Below are 12,934 nucleotides of genomic sequence, written 5' to 3' on the forward strand. Positions count from 1 at the left end.
AACTAGCGATTTTCTGCATCATCCTGTCAATGCCTCAGATCAATATTCCCTAGTGCAATAAAATGTTGCTTCCAAAACCCAAAGAGGCCTATCAAGCCCTGTATTCTTTCTTAGTCATCGGAGTCACAAAGAACAAAAATAGACCCTTACTCAGAAGAGATGTCTCAGTATGATCCAGACCAGTGGACCTTGAAAAACCACACACGGTGGTGGGTCCCTGAAACTTCTACCCTCTGGAGTGCATGTGTCTTACAAAGACAACAGAGTACTTGATACTTGATACCTATCAGATATAATTAACATGAAGTCAATATAGAAGACTAGTGGTTAAGTTCTGTGGAATGTCAAGACGATCTAACCCTTTCAGTCTCTATGATGACACTGAGGACAAACAGCTTTGATACTATTTTTGGTAAAAATATTAAAATATTACTTTGAGAAAAAATATATTTAAGTAATATTTTTCTCTTCCTTTAGTGCTTTTTGTCATCTTAAAAAAAGCTCCAAAGCAAGAAGGGAGGAGACTAAACAAATTAAGTAATGAGAATTCAAATGAACTAGAGGGTTTAATTTGGCATTCTTTAATTGAACTTTGGAATTTCAACTGTGATAAGCATTTCTTGATGGGTCTCTTTTTTTAATTAGATACATTTATATTCTGTGCTGGAATGTAACGTTGAGAAGTCTATGATTTTGCAGCACTTATATTTGGCAAAATGGTCAAAAACGGAAAAAATAGAATTGGAAATAACAGAACAAATTTCCTTTAGCAGAATTTACTCTGAGCTTACTTCACCTCTATAAAGAAAATATTTCCCCAGTTAAAAATATAGTGTTCAATAGAGAAGAGTCAATTGAAAGTATCAACATTTTCAAATTAATTAATCATAAGTGTAACTTTGAAAAAGATTGCAGGCAATTTTATGGGACAGTAAAACATAATAAGACCATGCTGAAAACAATCATTCTTGAGAGGAACTGTCCTGCCATGGTATTAGAAGAAGATGTCGCTAGGGGCACCTGGACAGCTCAGTCAGTTAAGCATCCAACTTCGGCTCAGGTCATGATCTCGTGGTTCGTGAGTTCAAGCCCCATGTCAGGCTCTATGCTGACAGCTCAAAGCCTGGAGCTTTGACTCTGTGTTTGGATTCTGTGTTTCTCTCTTCTCTCTGTCCCTCCCCCACTCATACTCTGTCTCTCTCTCAATACATAAACAAACAAATAAATAAATAAACAAACAAAAGAAAAAAATGTGGCTAAAGAACTGATTAAAATACACAAATATGAATCATAAATGTTTAGTCATTTTGTGTCATTTTTAATATTTGGATAATAATATAAAATCGTAATTGTTTTAATACCTAATGTGTGTATTTAGACAGAATTTTATTTGTGAAAATGATTTTTGAATATATTATTTAAATTAACAATATAATAAAACCAATTTGTCCGTTAATACATATTTTAAAAATTGTATTATTTTCATTTAATAGCCCTTTGAATTCTCAAAAGTGTCATGATTTAGATAATAAATGTGGGTCACTCAAATGAAATGGGAGGAGAATGAAACAGGAGAAGGTTGAGATGGAGATAAAATTGGATCCATGGGTATTTTGGGCCTGGCATTTACTCACCACATCTACATAACAATTATACAGATGCCATTTAAAATATAGGTTAGGAGCTCAGGAGGGAGGTACAGGCTACAAATGTTGATCTATATGCTATCAACTTGTAGGGTATGATCAAACATTAGGATTTGCTGGATCAGCACAGAATAGGACATAGTGCAAAAAGGAAAGGAAAAGTTGGCTAAGTATGGAGTTCAAGGATAGCCATCTAGCCCCCAGGGAAAGAGAAATAGGAAAGATTAGGGCAGAGCACAGGTATCCAAGAAGCTATGGTGAGAAGAAGCTTAAGACAAGTGAAGGCTCAGGTATACAGACATAAAACAGAGGACATGTTTCTAGATATAGAGTGGAATCTCAGCAGTTAGAGCCTAGCCAAGCTTCAGAAGAGGATGACAGCAAGATCAACTTGATGCTAAGCTCTAGCCTTGAAGGAAAGGAAGGTGCCATTTCAGAAGGAAACAATTTGGAAATCAATGAACCAGAACCAAAACAAGTTCTAACTCCTAGTTCTAAGGTATCAGACAAGAATTTGATCCTGTCCTTTGAACAACTATTACAGAACAGATCGAGGAATTCATTACACACTAAGATCCATTATTCTTCTTTCCTGCAGAATCCCTGTGATGATAAACGGCACAAAGACATTTGGTCCAGAGAGAAAACTTGTGACCACTTGCCAAAATTCCTTGTCATCGGGCCACAAAAAACAGGTAAGAATAGCTAACCTTGCCGCTTGCTTTCTTTCTGTTTCTTTCCTTTCTTTTTTTTTTTTTTTTTTTTTTTTGTCATGAAACATATTGCCATACAGTATAATTGGATTGGGTTTTTCCATGTGAAATATCTAGACACCCGTCCAAATTCATTATTTGAATGGTACTTCATCCCTATAGATCATCTTCATGCTATGATCCTCAAAGGGACCTAATGCTTCCTATTAATTAGACTTGGGGATTAACTTTTTAACTGTAGATTTTAAATCTGTTCAACAGATGTCAAATTTTTGACAACTTTGTGTTAATGTACGACAGTTGCAGTATCTGATTTTAATCTCTACTTTTTGGTAGTTTTGGCTAAGTATCTCCTAAATTAGGTTATAGCAAGTGCTTGCCTTGATTCAAACTATTTTACACTGTAGATCAGCCCTGAATTGACTTTTTTCCAGAGCCATTTCCATTATTACTTTAAAATATTCTACATGTGTGATTTGTATTTTAAAGATAATTATTAAGTATAAATATGGTTCGGACTTATTATCTGATACACCTGAGGTTCATCAGGCATTTTTCCCTTAGTATTTTCTCATATGCTGAAGGACAAGTGTATAGGACTGCAGTAAAAGAGAGTGAAAGTATTTCACCAATGAGATGACACTTTCAATTAGAATATTTTATACTTTCTTCAGCATGTGACAGTTTTATACACTTTGCTCATGTCCTGATTAATTAAAGTTTTTATTGAGTTGCTGTATTTTGAATTCACTACTTTGACTAGAAGCATTTTCATCAGTGAGTGCACAAACCATAACACAAAACAAACAGTCACAATAAATAAGCCTGGCCCAGATGAAGATATTTGTAATACAAGCAAGTAGATCATTTTAAAGGTTGTGGGCAAAATTTCCAGACTATTAGATGTTGGTTGTTGAAATCTTTTCTTCCTCCAGGAATATAAATTGTATTACAACAATAAGTTACACGTGTGCAGGGAGGGAACAAAAGCAGCACATGTTTTCAGATATATCACTTGTGCTGTTGTTGTTTAAAATGTGCATTAATTTTCTACCAACTCCCTTATAGCAGTGCTAACTCCGGAAAGACTACCAAAGAAATAAAACATTCTTGTGTCGTAAAATTATGTTAAAAATTTAATTTAAAGACGTATCTTTTATCATTTGTCTTTGAATATTATTACTTCTTAGTTCTGTGAGAAAACTACAGGTTAGTAAGTATAAATCTAGTTTTCCTCCTTGTTGTTTGTGTTTATATTTGACCTGCCAGTATGGAAATAAAGCTTTTAACTGCCTTTGGCATCCCCAAGGCAAACAAACAAACAAAGTTAAAATAAAGGAATTGGATGGTAATAATATTTTATATGCTGTTAGAAAATGCTATTCTAATGTGAAAATGGTTGTGATAATTCTTAAAATCCATTCAATCATAGAAGTTAAAGTCTTCTTTTGTTCTCCTTATTGCTTTAGTTGGCAGAACTCCCAACTGCTGTCAGAACTGTAAATTTCCCGGACACAGCAAATGCTAAGAATATGGTCTTCAATGCAAAGTTGTCTTTAAACAATTTAAACATGGCCTACACATCCTTTGCAATAAACATGAAATACAAAAGTAGTCTGCAAACCCCTGTTTTCTCCACTGTTGCGAGGTGACAATGGAAGGAACTGATGTCCCACTTCTCCGTTGCTGAATCCTACAAGGAATTCCTATTAGCTGACAGTGGGCAGTGAACAAGGACAGGGAGAGAGCAGAGTAGGCCTAGGCTATGGCACTCAAAGATTGAATCCCAGTACTGCTAGAATCCTTCAGACAAATAAGCATACTTTCTGATTCTGGGTCAAATTTTGATATTACCAGGAGAGGAGGGGGTTTCCAAAAAGGTTAAATTTAGCACTATGATTCTAAAGCCATAATTCATTGGCATTACTTCTCCCAGAAAAGCAGTGTCCCCATTGTCAATATTAATTTGTCATGATTTGACTGGCTAACTCTGTTAGAACTGAAGAGAAATCAATTATATATAAAATACAATGTAGTTTCTCTCAGAGTATTACCAGGGATGAGGTCTTTTCTACTTCCTCCACAAAATATTTATACCAAAGACGTTGGATAAAAACGAATGTCAATAATAGATGAAAACACAGGTGATCATAAAATAAATATATATTTTGAGGTGGTGGGCCCAGAGGCTATGACCGATTATATGAGTATCAAGCCACATACCTACTGTCTTCAGTTGAAAGTGCTTTCTCCTTCCTTCCTGTCAGATGCCTCCTGATGTCCTTCCTGCTCCTGGAGGCATGAAGGTATTGTGGCTCAGAACATAAAGACTTTGCCTTTATGTAGCCCAGGGGAAATTTGGTACAATTCTGTGACCATTAGGGTAATTAAACATTTGTACATGTTAGTGAAATTATAATGTATTTGTTTTGCGATATTCAGCAATAATTCAAAAATGCTTCTTTATCTGTCCCCTGGATCCATCTATTCTCAACATGTCAGGACTGTGAAACTATTAATATTCTCAGCTCTCTTGTGTGTCTCAAATCTCTCTCTCTCTCTTTCTCTCTCTCACTTGTGCATGCACACGCATGTGGGCGCACACACACACACATACACATTTCATTCTCATCATTAGTTAAAACATTTTTATGTAGGTCCCATCCTAAAAGTTATTTAGAAAGAACCCTTCTGAATTCCCTGTTCCCTCCCAGATACCCTATAATACTCTAATTTATTTTTTCTCACTGGAACATTTTGTTCCTTCCTCCTCTAAAAGTTTCTCCATTTTGAGCTTCTGTTGTTTTCAGGAGCAACTTATATCAGTTCTTCAGGACTCCATAATCCCTCATAATTCCATGTGTTGTAATTAGTAATTAATTTTAGGGGATTTACTAATTTTTGCCCTCCCATCTCACTAGGAGCCACCTATTCTAGATTCCTTAACCTGTCTTCCTTCCAAGGTGGTTGGTCCCCTCAGATCTGTTGTCACTTTCCTTTAACTACTCAAGCCCCTATTCAGTCTTGGTGGTCATGTAAAAGTTCTGAGGATCTAAACAGGTGGGCATCTCATTAATACTTAAAGCACAGTACACTTTGCTCCTATGAGCTTAAGATATGTTAGAAAAAAATACCAATTCTCTGATGATCTGCTTAGCTTCCAGATTCCTGACTGCAATCATTACTGTTCTGCCAGCCCACAGGCGTAGCTCATCTCCAGGTCTTCTAGGGCCAGGAAATCCAACAACCTTCCTGGATCCCCCGTGTTAAAAAGGGGATAATTTTTCCCAGAATGGAAAATTTGATTTATGAGAACTATGAAAACCCAGTCACTTCGTGATGGCTTCTGCTGTAGCCGTTCAATCTCTGGCCCAACTCAAGTTGAAAACAAGGGTCAGAGATTGCACCTCAGCATTCTGTGATACATACACTCAGTGGGTTCTATCAGCTAGTCTGTTCAGCCGAGTGCCTCAGTTATCCAATTTGATTGCCTGTTTTGCCAGGGTAGGACATTCAAGTGGCCATCTTTCCAGATTCCTGCCCCCCTTTTTCAACCTTACTGGGAACACTTATGTTTTTAAGGCAAAACCTGAGAAAACACTTCCTCTTGGAAGCTTTCACTGGCTTCCCAAGTGTAAGTCACCCATTTTCTCATGTATTGGAAAGGCACTCTTGTCTTCTCTCAGTATGGAAACTGTCTCACTAGGTGCAAATACCTGTTTACTTGGCCCAAGTCCACACATACACTTTAGGTTTATCAAGGCCAGCAAATGAGTTTTTATTATCAAGAGTTATCACCAGGAAAAAAAAAAAAAGATTTATTACCAGTGATTGCACAGAGTAGCACCAGTTAACATCTGTTGAATAGTTTTATTGAATTGAATTGATTTGAATATAATATTAAATGAGACCCACCATGTTCAGGTATTGTGCTGGATGCCCTTGATGCTTTAGCCTCTCACCTGACTCCAGGAGGGAAATTGAACCATTGGTTTCTGAAGTTCTCTCCCGTCTTGAAGTACAGTATCATTCCCTTCAGATGCCTAGTTTTGTCATATCTTCGTACAACCACCTGTGTGTTTTTTGCATTTTTTGTATGTTATGCTTCTCCTGTGGTATCTTTCATATTTCTTCTTCAAGTAAACTGACTTTTTACCACAAATAAAATAATTTAAAGCAGAAACTTTGTATCATCCTATACAGGAGAACAGTTACTGCAATTCAAACAGAAAAAAATGTAAAAAATACATTGAGGACAAAGATAGCTATATCATCAGTCTGCTCACCTTTGCCTATGTACAAATATTAAATCAGATGTTTAGGTAAATGGAACCATGAAGACTAATAAAAGTATACTTATATCGTTGCCACATGAAATACACCTAATTGATTTTAAGGAAATCGTTTTGACACCAGAAAAAAATTGGCCTTCTGAATATTACTTTTTGAACAAAAATTTTGCTAAGATAGTAATTGTATCTTCTTTTGTTGTCATATATAACCTTTTGCCTCCTTTTTTGTAATAGGAACAACTGCACTTTACTTATTCCTTCTTATGCACCCTTCCATCATCAGCAATCTTCCCAGCCCCAAAACATTTGAAGAAGTTCAATTCTTTAATGGCAACAACTACCACAAGGGAATTGATTGGTAAGGAAAATAACAAAAAATAAAGTCCATTATTAACAAATGCTCAATCACAGCAGAGCAATTATAGATGTATGCATGGCATCTACATAATTACAGCATAAATTTGTTATGCTCAATTCTACCATAGTGAATTAGAAATTAATTTATAACAACGATATGTTTAATCAGTGTTGCCTATAATTTGATTTGGACAGTGCAATAATGATAATATTTTTCTGGTAAATTAATATGATTGCATAAAGAACGTTATGGGATATTTTGTCAGAATTATTCATAAGGATATTTAAAATTCTGCTTAAGCATATTATTATTTTACTGTGCCTAGAATTTTTTTAACTAAATACATAATCTGTCTTCACAAATGACGCTTAAGGAAACAAATAAATAAGTTGTTTTATTTTCTACTCTGTGACATGTATCTTTATTAACCACATAGACTGTAGAATGTTGTATAATAATATAAGCTGATATTTGTCATGCAAATAATAACAGCGCATTTCCAAAACCATATTAATGGTAGTCACACACATGCATAAAAGGAATATTACTTTGCATTTAATAAGTTATGAAAAATTTTAAAATCACAATATTTTCCCTAAACTGAAATAGAATAAACCTGATATTACAACTGATCTTTACTTTGGAGCTTTATCCTAGCTTTTTTGCAATTTCTAAGAAAACATGTCTCTGATTCCAATTTCCAGTTATATGAGACAAATCTCCCCCAAGGAAAATTCCCCTATATGCATACCTCTGCATTGTGTAACTTTATGTCAACACTGCACATAAATCTGTCCTCAACAAGAGGCTTCTTCTGTTTAGACCCAGCTAGGGTTAGAGTGGGGGAAGGGCAAAGGCAGGGAGCCGAGCTGCACCTAGGATATCACTGTTCTACCTTACTTTTAAAAAACTAAATGAATTTTGGAAGTGCATGCAAGTTACTAAAAGCATAACAGCAATTTTCACTTATCTGTGAGCTCAAATGTAACACAAATTGTTAAGCAGGAATATAGATGAGACTTTTCACCACTTCACATTTGGGAAACATAATAACAAATGTCAAAGAGGAAAATAAGTGTCTTATATGAATTCTTAATTGCTCTCATTATTTATTTCTAAAACATTTGAGGGTTAGAGAAGTGATGAGCTGTAAGGAGGATTACACACATAATTAAAGCCTTGCACTGAGTTAACCTCTGAACATATTGATTCCATAATCTACACACAGAGGAATGTTCCAACAGCATATGGAAGAGTGAACCTACTGAGGCACCACAGGATCAACTGGCAAGAAATATCCTCTTAATTACTCTAGATAGACTATAATGTGTTCTCACTGCTACACATACTACAAATTATGCAAAAGTTAAAAAGGAGGAGAGCAGCTATGCCTTAATCTGTTTAGGATTTTATAGCTATTCTGACTTACACGTCTTCCGTTCTTGTGTACTTTCATCTCAAATTAAAAATTTTGTATTCAAGTTTGCAAACATGCATTTACTATTTTAAAATATTTACTAGGCAATATTGTGTAATTTTCTGTGTGCCAAAGGTAAACTTAATTTTTCTGAATTTGGCTTTTGATAACACAGAGTATCAACCCAAATCTAAAGGATTTCCCTCTGTTCTTAACAACCTACCTATTTCCGGGTGCATGGGTGGCTCAGTCAATTAAGTGTGGGATTCTTAATATTTGGCTTAGGGCTCAGGTCATGATCTCCCAGTAGTGACATGGGGCCCTGTGCTGAGCGTGGAACCTGCTTGGGATTCTCTCTCTCCCTCTTTGTCTGCCTCTCTCAAAATAAGTCAATAAACTAAAAAGTCTACCTATTTCATCTCATTCCTTCCCCTAATAGCTCATTAGGGCAATAACATTTTGAGTTGTTTTTCACATTCAAAGTGTATACAATAGCACAATTTCAACTACTGTAACACTAATAATTAGAAATCAATATAAATGAATGTAAAAATGTTCAATTATTTAATATCCATAGCATGTTAGAGAAGAACTTAGAACTCAGATTAATTAATTATCTTTCTCTGCCTTCAGGTATATGGACTTTTTCCCTACTCCATCCAACATTACAAGTGACTTTCTATTTGAAAAGAGTGCTAATTACTTCCATTCAGAAGAAGCTCCCAAGAGAGCTGCATCTCTGGTCCCCAAAGCCAAGATCATCACCATTCTCATCGACCCCTCAGACAGGGCATACTCTTGGTACCAGGTATGAAGCAGTAAAAAATACTGTTGTAAATATTTGGCCATAGCTTACATGTAAGCAATGATGAATACCAAAATGAAGTCTAGATGCCCAGATGTATGAAATGGTCAAATGTTATAGAACTAAACAAGCAAACAAACAAACAAACACACAAAAAACAGAAATAATGAAAAAGAAAAAAAAGAAAAAGAAAAGAAATTATAAGAAATAAAAGCTGAATATTTAATTCATGTCAAGTCAAGCAAGGAATTTCAGGCATAAAATAATAGAAGACATACATCAGAAAATTATTAGATTTAAATAACATAAACATGTAAAATATTAGTCTATCACAACTAACAAAATTAAAAGTACACATCTAAGTAGAGCAACTTTAATAATACATGGTAAATGGTTTAGTGCCCTTAATTTGTAAAAAAAAAAAAAAAAGTTTCTATAAATTGGTAAAAATAAAAAAGCATAATATCTCAGTAGAAAAGTGAACAAATAAACAGAATGCATAGACATTTCACATACACAAATACACTCAAAAGCAACTGCTCAACTATTCATATGAAAATGATCAACTCAATTAGGGATCAACAAAATATAAATTAAAATAATACTCTTTGAATATCATCTCAACAAAAATGTAATGTTTGTTCGCTCTCCTGGCAAGGGTGTGATGGTAAAGATATTCAAACATTGAGATAGAAGGGTATAGATGGAGGTCTTTTCTAAAAACGAATTTGGCAATAATTATCAAAATAGCTTTATAAAGGTCCTTTTGTGTTATGGATCCTCTTCTAGAATGAATCATAAAGAAAAGTTCAAAGGGATGTACAGACACTTATCCCTTTATATTTCACAGTACTACTCAAACAATAACAACAAAAAAAGGAAACAAAAATACCCAACAATATAGATTTGTGTCACACTGAAATGCAATATTCTGCAACTACATTTAATGATGGTTCTAAACAATCGATGCAATATTCTGCAACTACATTTAATGATGGTTCTAAACAATCGAATATGAATTAAAACATTGTGTCCACTTTAAAATGTGGCTAGATATTAATCAAATAATCACAAAGATATATAATTAGAAGTTTTGAATGCTCTGTGTGGAAATTTGTATCGTGCCAGGAGAGTATTGGTTCAAGGGATAAGCTTTAGATTTAAAACTGAAGAATGATTCAGTATAAACTGAGTGGGGATAGAGGGGGAGCACATTTAAAGAACTAAGGAAACGTCTGTGTGGCTAGAGAGGAAAACCTGTGGTGGAGACCTGTGGAAGATGAGTCTGAGACGTACACAGGGGCTGGAAATCAGGTGGGGAGACCATGTGACTGCTATTCTCCAAGTAACTGAAAGCCTTTGAGAAGTTAAGCTGGTGTGTGACCACCAGATTTCCTTTTAGAAAGCAGGCTATCTGCTATTTGAAGAATGGAGTGGAGTGGAACAGAAGACTATTCAGGGAAATGGGGTAGAGGCTGTTGCAATAGTCCTGCTGAGAAATGAGGTAGCACTGACAGAGAGTAAGTAGAAACTGAGTGAAGTATAAAGTATCAAGAGATGGTAGGGATTAAAATCAGTTTACCCTGGTGAGAAAACAGTGTCAGGGTGAATCAAATTTCTGATGTGGGCAACTGGATGCTGAGTATATATTCCCCAAACAATAGAAGCACTGAAGAAGGATACAGGACTGGTTGGAGGGGCGAGTGCTAATAATGTGGTACAAATGGTGATCATGAGGTATGGAATCACTGTTGTACTGAAAGGAACAGTAAAGCTAGTTAGCAGGCACTCTGGGGAGAGGTCTGAGCTGGAGACAGAAATCTGTGAATCAGAGGCCAAAAAAGCCACCAAAGTGGTGAAATTCTAAGGAAAGGGTTTAAAGAAGAAAAGTATAGAGAATGATCAGGCAGCCCGAGAGATAAGAGAATACAGCCAGAGGAACAGAAGAAAGAAATCCAGAAATGTGGTGACACTGATACAAGGGAGCAAGGACTACCAAATAGAGGAGGTGAGCAGGTGACAACAGTGTCAAACAGCTACTAAGAATTAGACAATTAGGCAAAACAAGGGCTGAATTATTTTCACTGAGTTGAAAGACATGGAGAGAAGTGGAGCCTTTAACAACCGAATGAATTAAGAGCAAACCCAGATGGATTTGGTGAAGGAAAGTCTAAGTAGGAGGTAGAAACAGAAATGTGATTTCAAAGGGAAAAAAAACAAGACACACGCTTGTTATAGAGAAGTTAAAGTGCGTTCAAGGGAACCGTCCTCTATGGCAGTAATGATGTGGATTACGTGGTGTTTCCAAAAAAGGAAAGATGTGTAAGGCCTGGGGGAGAAACCGGGAATCAGTCCTGTCAGGATCCTGAGGGGCCAGGAAGGGATGACTATAGGAACTAGCTTAGATGTGAGGGAAGGACTCCATGAGACCCTTCTGGCAGCTGCTGGAGTCTATGGGTCCCTTTTCACACATTTTTTTCAGTTTGTTTGTTTGTTTGTTTGTTTGTTTATATGAGGGAGAGAGAGAGAGGGAAAAAAAACACAAGCGGGAGGAGGGGCAGAGAGAGAGAGAGAGAGAGAAACAGAGAGAGAGAATCCCAAGCAGGCTCCGTGCTGTCAGCACAGAGTCCAACGCGGGGCTCGAAGTCACAAAAGGTGAGATCATGACCTGAGCCGAAATCAAGAGTTGGATGCTTAACTGAGTCACCCCTCAGAAATATGCTTTAAAAGCATATAACTATGTAGAATTACAGAGAAACAACTTTCTTGAAATATAATTGTCAAAGTAATTTTTAATTCCGTAACAAATATTTCTTAAACAATTAAATGGCAGGATCTAATGGTGAGACTAATGCTTCTGTAATGTTGAAGTAGGATGAGCATAAACAACATTTTGATGTATCTGAAACACCCGTAATGTGATCTAAAAATAACTTATTTTTATTGGTAGTAAAATCATAGGTAAATTAAGTGCAAAATTTCATTTAGAAGTTACTGAAAATAAAGAGGCTTTTTTTTTCCCCCAGACCCAGGTTCAGAAACTCTCTGAATTATATCAGTGGGCCTCTGGTTAAGAATCCTTCCATTTCTGGGGTGCCTGGGTGGCTCAGTTTGTTAAGCATCTGACTCTTGGTTTCAGCTCAGGCCATGATCTCATAGTTCGTTGTGAGTGTATGTTCAATGCATATATATATTAATGCCCAAATAAATAAGACTAAAAGGGAATGTTTAAAGAGCGCACAAGTAATTTTTTTGTTAATTCTGTATTCATTTACTTTTTATCCATTCTACATTTTTTATTCATTCTTTTTTTTTTGACTTTCTTCAATAGACATATATGGCCAAGTACAAATAATAATGGACAAGAAATCGTGACCCTGTACATTGGGATTGCTGGTGGTTGGGGATCCAAGCTGAACACCGGGATTGGGAGCAACATCCAGTTATTATGATTAGATCCCATGAGTCACTGTTTCCTTTAAGATATAAAAATGTTCCTTTCTCACTTTATGAAAATTCACATTGCAACACAAGATACACTTACTTTTTAAAAACATTGTGACAAAAACATTAAAATATGAAGCCTTAATTAAAAATTTTGCAAGTAAGTCCTGGGGGCAAAATGTTGCACATTCTCCTAGCAGAATCCATGGAGCATTTTTATATGAATCTTTTTTTTACATGGATTAAACTATTTAAATAA

The 12,934-nt window shown here is 35.7% G+C and overlaps 1 protein-coding gene across 6 annotated transcripts in view; it reads left to right on the forward strand.

The window, feature by feature from the left end:
• The window catches only part of LOC102948923 (bifunctional heparan sulfate N-deacetylase/N-sulfotransferase 4), a 375,766-nt gene that overhangs the window by 352,648 nt on the left and 10,184 nt on the right, over positions 1–12,934 (forward strand). For 5 of the 6 annotated variants that reach the window (XM_042984004.1, XM_042984005.1, XM_042984009.1 and 2 more), the window contains 3 exons: positions 2,245–2,341; positions 6,886–7,009; positions 9,060–9,234. In XM_042984004.1, the coding sequence (XP_042839938.1) occupies positions 2,245–2,341; positions 6,886–7,009; positions 9,060–9,234 (396 nt within the window). Of the gene's footprint in view, positions 1–2,244; positions 2,342–6,885; positions 7,010–9,059; positions 9,235–12,562; positions 12,669–12,934 lie in introns of those variants that run through there. The other variant, XM_042984010.1, reaches the window with a different exon arrangement.

Source organism: Panthera tigris, chromosome B1, assembly GCF_018350195.1.
Source record: "Panthera tigris isolate Pti1 chromosome B1, P.tigris_Pti1_mat1.1, whole genome shotgun sequence".
NCBI lineage: Eukaryota > Metazoa > Chordata > Mammalia > Carnivora > Felidae > Panthera > Panthera tigris.